We start from the raw sequence: 6,405 nt of genomic DNA, 5'->3' as shown, positions 1-6,405 counted from the left end.
TCTCCTTCTACCTCTATGAGCTCCCCCTTCAGCTTTCATTGCAGGCACACCTTCCCTTGACCACCCATTAAATGAGCCTTTTGGGCAGGACAACCATCTGTTCTGGCAGCTGGAAGGAGAGCTCAACTGCTGATTCATTCTGCTGAGAGCTCTTTCTTGTATTCAGACCTTCAGCATAAAGTGACACTGGGGTGGCAGCATGGGCCCAAGATATGATGTCTGAGTCAAGACGTTAAGATGCCTTCCTACAAGGTGAAGATAGAGCTTATCAAGGTTAGGGCACAGGTCCTACTGGCTTTCTAACACATGATTCAACACCAAGGACAGTATTTCAAGGAATGCTAAGCAAAAGAAAGTAAGGAAGTGCTGGGCTGACTGAAGGGCACTCAACACAGTGCTAGAAAGCGAACATGGCCCCTACCCTTACCTTACATGACAGTTCAGAGACATGACTCACATAAGAAGGCAATAAGAAAATATTGCAAAACAGCAAAAAACAAACAAAAACCACATATCTAATTGTGGGAAACAGGCTATAAATGCCATGGGAGTTCAAAGAAGGAAGCTCTTGGAGTGAATTGGTCAGTGAGAGAAGACACTGGAGAAAGCTGAACTTGAACCAAGGCCTAAGGGAAGTAGGTTTGGTCACCAAAGGACATGAGCCCTGGTTATGTAGTGCAACAGGGCTGGATTCTGGATCTAACAGTCGCAATGAATGATACTGGACAGACACATCCTGTAAACATAAGGCTGTGCTTCTAACCCCAAGTAGGAGAAGGTTAACTGGATGGAGGGAAGACTTTTGTAAAGAGGGTCAAAATTGTCTTCCTCTTCTTTCATCTCAAGAAGTAGTTGGAACAGGGCCGGCCAAGTGGCGCATTGGTTGGGAATTGGCTTGGGATGCCAGCAGGGCCCGGTTCGGATCCCACATGAGGGCCAGTGATGCTGCGCCCTCTGCAGCTAGGAAGGTGAACGGCAGCTCGACTTGGAGCTGGGCTGCCGTGGGTTGCCGGTGACGGCGTAGGCTGCAGTGGGGCTGGCCGGTCGCTGGCGTGCACTTTCGTGGGCCGCTGTGGGCAGTGGTCCAATGGCCAGCGAGCGACTGCCTCACCCAGGATGAACACAGTGATGGTACCAACATGGGCCAGTGAAGTGACATCTTCCACAACTAGACTGAAGAACAAAGGGACAGCAACTGGTCTGTTCCCCTCCCCCAATTCCCCAATAAAATCTTAATAAAAAAGGGGCTGGCCGAGTGGCACGTTGGTTAAGACCTGGCTTGGGACACCAGAGGGCCCCGGTTCGGATCCCACATATGAGGGCCAGTGACACTGCCTTCTACAGCTAAGATGCTGAACAACAGCTCAACCTAGAGCTGGGCTGCCTGAGTCGCTGGCGATGGCATAGGCTGCAGCCCCTGCTGCAATGGGTTGCCATGAGCAACTGTGTGTAGCCAGCAGTCAGCGGGAGTGGCCAGCAGCCGCTGTGAGCGGCCGTCCAGAAGCCGGAGACTGATGTGCCTCGCCTGGGAAGAGCGCAATGATGGTGCCAACTTGGGCCAGTGAAGCAACGTCCTCCACAACTAGACTGAAGAACAAAAGGACAGCAACTTGTCTGTTCCCCTTTCCCGAATTCCCCAGAGCTGTTCCCCTTCCCCAATTCCCCAATAAAATCTTAAAAAAAAAAAAAGTAGTTGGAATAACGGAAGTGGGAGGTTTAAATCAGAGTGGGGTGGGCGGAGCCAAAAGATAAAAGACCTGGTGCAATCTCTCTAGGTCCTAGCTTTGTGCTGAGTCTTAGGGAAAATGAATAGAAATTTGAAATGTTTCTTCTGGCACTTAAGTTTCTCAGTTTTCCAGCTCAGAATATCGGGGCAGACCAGACAAGATCTTTGGACCTGAGGCCTAGCTGGTGATAAAGAATGTGGATCTGCCTAAAGAGTCCTCTGGCTGGAAGTTAGATGGGGTAGAAGTCTAATAGGTGGAAGCAACTGCCACCTGAACTCTAACATTTCAAGAAACACAAATAACAAGTACTTTAAGTCTTTAGCAGCTTACAACTCTCGTTGTTGCATACAGATTTCATTCTGTCCTCATTAGACTGACCTCATTTTATAGATTATAAAGAAGTTTGGCAAGTTAAGTGACTTGCTGATGAATGAACAGCTGGGCCTAGAAGCAAAGTCTTAAATGTTCAATCTGGCACTTTCTCCTGCGAGGATAACATTCCAAGGGTTGTCATCAGAACTTTGCTCTTAGCAGATTCTATTCCTCTCAAGCCCCACATGAAGAATTTCTCCTTCCACTGGGGTGAAGGAGCAATCAACAGCCAATGGGGATCTGCATTACGATTTTAAAAACTGGGGTGTCAAAAGGAGAGTTGAAACCCTTGCCTCTCAAGCTGCAAATACCCACGACACCAGCCCCACTGGGGAATCTCCCCATGCTGCCTTTTAAGGTGTTTGGTACCTGAGAGAGCATTACAAAGGCTTAGGTGGTTTCTTCTTCGTCTTTGGTGGCATTTAACCAGGAGTATGTGAAAGTGATCACCTGAAAACACCCAGCCCGGCCCCAACCCCCAGCAGAGCAGTTTCCCAGTCTCTCTGCACCTGGCCTGTGGCACTTTGGAGGATCTGCGCCTCTGAAGCCAATGGGGATGCAAGCAGACACTGCCTCTCCCTTCCACTCAGCCCAGGCCAGTGAGCATGGCGCTTGTGTGGCATGGGAGAGCGGAAAGGCTTTCAGGAGCCCAGGAGTCGGTCTCTACTGAGTAGTTGTTACTCTTTCAATATAAGCGTCTTTGCCGTGGTGTCACGGTCTGATTCCCTTTTATTTGCAATATTCCTGTCCTTCTTTCCTTACAATTCTGGCTCCTTGTCTCTCTCACGAGCCTACCCAGCATCCCTACTTCTTCGTGGGCTGGCTTGATACCACAAGACTGTCTCCCACAGAGGTGGGGGGAAGACAGAGACACTGACGCCGTGCAGAGTACCCCTGCCCTGGCTGGACCGCAGCAGACCAAGTTCCTGTGTCCATCCAGCCACTGAGCTTTCGTGTGCACAGGTGCAGAGGTAACAGCATGTGGCCACTTGGCAAACAGTAAGGGATCAGTGTGGCTGCAGTATATGATACATTCAGTTTACTTTGATTCAACAAACAACTGCTGAGTAGCTCTGATGTGCAGAGAATGAATAGAGAGCTCGCAATTCTTAGGTATAAACGACTAGTGCAGTGGTTTTCAATCCTGGCTGCACTTGAGAATCCTAGCAGCTTTAGAGAAGACAAAAACAAAACAAAATAAAACCAGTATCTGCGGTCTCCAGATTTCATTGGTGTGGGTAGAGCACAAGTATCAGTATTTTCTATAAAGCTCCTCAGGTATCTGAATGTGCAGCCACGGGCAAGAGCTTTATGTGACCACACATAGAAAGTTCTGAATAAAGGCTGAATTTAGGTTTTAGGCAGTGAAAAGCTATTGCAGGATTTTGAGCGAGAGAGGAAAGATAAGAATGGCTATAATGTGGGCAGCTTCTCCTGAATGTACTGGGCAGAACAGACGGGAGTCAAGAAACCCTGAAAACAAGGGATTTGGTAAAAGCCGACTGCAATAGTCCAAGTAAGGGGTAATAAGGCCCTCAACTAAGCAGTAGTGCTGCAAATGGAAGAAGGGATGAATTTCCTGGGCAGTACAGGACGGGGCAATGGCAGGACTATTAGGGCAAGGTGGAACAGTCCAAGCTGCCATGGGGCCACAGCAGGGAAAGGAGCACAGTGACAGGAGAGGCACCCTTCCCCATGTGGCCCCACATCCCCACCTACACCGAAACTGCAGAAGAATTTCCAATATCTTGGAGGCTAAGAACCCAAGAGAAGAAGAAGAATATAGAGACTGGGCTCTTTTGGGGGAAAAGTTCAAGGACCACCAACCTAAGCAATAAAGACTGAACATATTCAGGACACAAAATTTAAAAATGAAGCAAAGCTTCATACATTTGCAGACTTTTTCTCACAGAATTTTGATATAAAAAGAAATCATTCCTCTCCTAGCCAAGCCATTTACTCGTCTGGGGGGTCATGAACAATACCATTATTTCTAGGCCACCTTAGAACACCAGGTTCAGCTCATAGAAAGAAAAACACAGGATCGGCTACAGCTTTAAACACCTTCCTAGATGTGGCTTAAGTCAGAAAAGAATAGTCAACACAATAACATTGGTAGGGTGAGGCGGCATGGGAATGTAATCATTTCTTTGGAGGGTAACCTGGCACTCCAAATAAAGGCTCTATTGTCTTCATCTGAAAGCTTTTAGGGCATAAGGAGGAAGTGAATGGGATGACCCACTTGAGACAGCACCAAAAGAACAGATGACTTCACAGCCCTGGATGATGGCAACAGGCAGACAAAAACACTGAACAATTAAAAGTGAACTGGGACACACCTTCGATGGTACATCTCAAATTCCATTTTCCCCAAACAACCAGACCTTTTAGTTAGCCTGTTTAGACAATGCTTGATCAAACAGATTGCTCTGGAACACACACAAACAAGTTAACTGTTATTTTATTGTAGAGGAAAAAATATCCTGAAATATTTGTTAAATAACAATAATTCCTGACACAATCATTCTTCAGGGTTTTCAAGCCTCACCCTCTGATCGGACATACTGAGCTGTCCCTGGCCCTTGTAATAAACTTCATTAATATTGCCATAAATCACAGGAAAACCCAAAGATTTTTCTGAATGGCTTCCAAATTTCTGCATAGATGCCCTTAATTAGTCCTTAATTAAAAGAAAACAATAAACAAGTTGGCAGAGAAATTAGAGGGAGAGCTGAAAGAAAAAAATTGTTAACAATTGGTAACTCGAGGACAAAGAGTATATGAGTGTTCATTATACCATTCTTTCAACTTAACTTTTTAGTTGCAGGCAGACTGAAAAGTTGCTTTAGCATGATAATGCTATTTTCCAGACTTGCCTAAAAATATATATTCAATTATTTCTTTTCAAGCCAGAAATGGAAAGTCAGTTCTCCCCCAGGTGATACTCACTTTCTATTCTGTCTACAAAAGCTTCCAGAGATTTCTGGAAAGTTTAAATTAAGGGGCTACAGTACACTGATGCGGTTTTATAGTTCTTGAAAGGTGTTTTGAGTCAAATTCTCATCGAAGGTCTGTGACAGTCACTGCTCTGTCCACAACGGTCACGTGGCTGCAGCTCTGCAATAGGGAACAAGAAAGGGAAAGTCCTGGAAAATTCTGGAAAGTCATTTTTTAAGACTGCTTATTTAAAATGCTCATTCTGGCTAGTGGTTCTCAGTCTGGAAGTCAGACTGCTTACTTAACCGGCAGTTATGGTAAGGGGTCTGGGAATCATTACCTTCGCCAATCCCTACCTTAGCCTGTATATCCTCATTTATTTTTCAAATGTATCTATATTCTAGAATCATTCATAAAGTATACATTAATCTAAAAGAACTGCTGAATTCATTGCAGTTTTTTGGGACACTATGTAAACCAGATAATAAATCATACCTACTCTCACATGGGAAACACTCACTTTTGGCATGCAAAAGGGGTCTTTATAGCTGAAAACCTGGGCATTTTGAGGAGGCTTGTGCAACCTCTGTTTCAACATTCTGGTACCTCGACATTTATTACATTCTAAGGCAGACTAACCTATTTTTTAACAGATCCACCAGAAAATTCTTTGTCATTCTCAGCTAAAAACTGTCATTCCATGAGGTCTTAGTTTTAGTTCTGGGAGTCATTGGAATCACTCCCAATACCTTTTTATACAAAAATTCTTCCAACACTTAAAAAGTTATTTCTCAGATCTTCCTTGGGGTTTCTCTCCTAAACATCCCCAGTTCCTCTTATGTGACAAGGTTCTACATCCCTTTTCCATGTTGGTCACTTTTCAGTGAACCCAAAATCAATAAAAATGCCCCATGCCCAGCATGGAGTACAGCAACACTATCATATTAGATTTGAGAAGAAATTGAAACATACTGACCTTACCACCAACTGAAACCTTTTATTCACAGAATACAACTTAGGGGAGAAAAACTTCCTAAGAAGGTCATAAAAATCCCTATTATCGGGCCGGCCAAATGGTTCCTTGGTTAAGAGTTGGCTTGGAAGCGCGAGCTCTGAACAGCGGTGCCGCCAGTTCAGATTCCACATGAGGGCCAGTGACACTGCCCTCTGCAGCTAAGTTGGTGAACGGCAGCTCAACCTGGAGCTGGGCTGCTGTGAGACGCCAGCGACGGCGTGGGCTGCAGTGAGGCTGCAGTGGGCTGCCATGAGCTACCGTGAGTGGCCAGCAGCCAGTGTGAGCTGCCATGAGTCGCTGTGAGCGGCTGTCCAATGGCTGGTGACTGATAGGCCTCAGCCAGGAAGAGCGCAA

At 45.8% G+C, this 6,405-nt stretch overlaps 1 protein-coding gene across 3 annotated transcripts in view; it reads right to left on the bottom strand.

Moving 5' to 3' along the window:
• Window positions 1-4,542: 4,542 nt before the first annotated feature.
• The window catches only part of STAMBP (STAM binding protein), a 29,709-nt gene continuing 27,846 nt past the window's right edge, over window positions 4,543-6,405 (bottom strand). For all 3 annotated transcript variants that reach the window (XM_019623609.1, XM_019623611.1, XM_019623610.1), the window contains exon 10: window positions 4,543-5,216. In XM_019623609.1, coding sequence (XP_019479154.1) covers window positions 5,160-5,216 — 57 coding nt within the window. In that variant the 3' untranslated portion in view covers window positions 4,543-5,159. The remainder of the gene's footprint in view (window positions 5,217-6,405) is intronic.

The sequence above is a fragment of the Hipposideros armiger genome, unplaced genomic scaffold, assembly GCF_001890085.2.
Source record: "Hipposideros armiger isolate ML-2016 unplaced genomic scaffold, ASM189008v1 scaffold_553, whole genome shotgun sequence".
NCBI lineage: Eukaryota > Metazoa > Chordata > Mammalia > Chiroptera > Hipposideridae > Hipposideros > Hipposideros armiger.
This window is presented reverse-complemented; position numbering and strand designations above follow the sequence as displayed.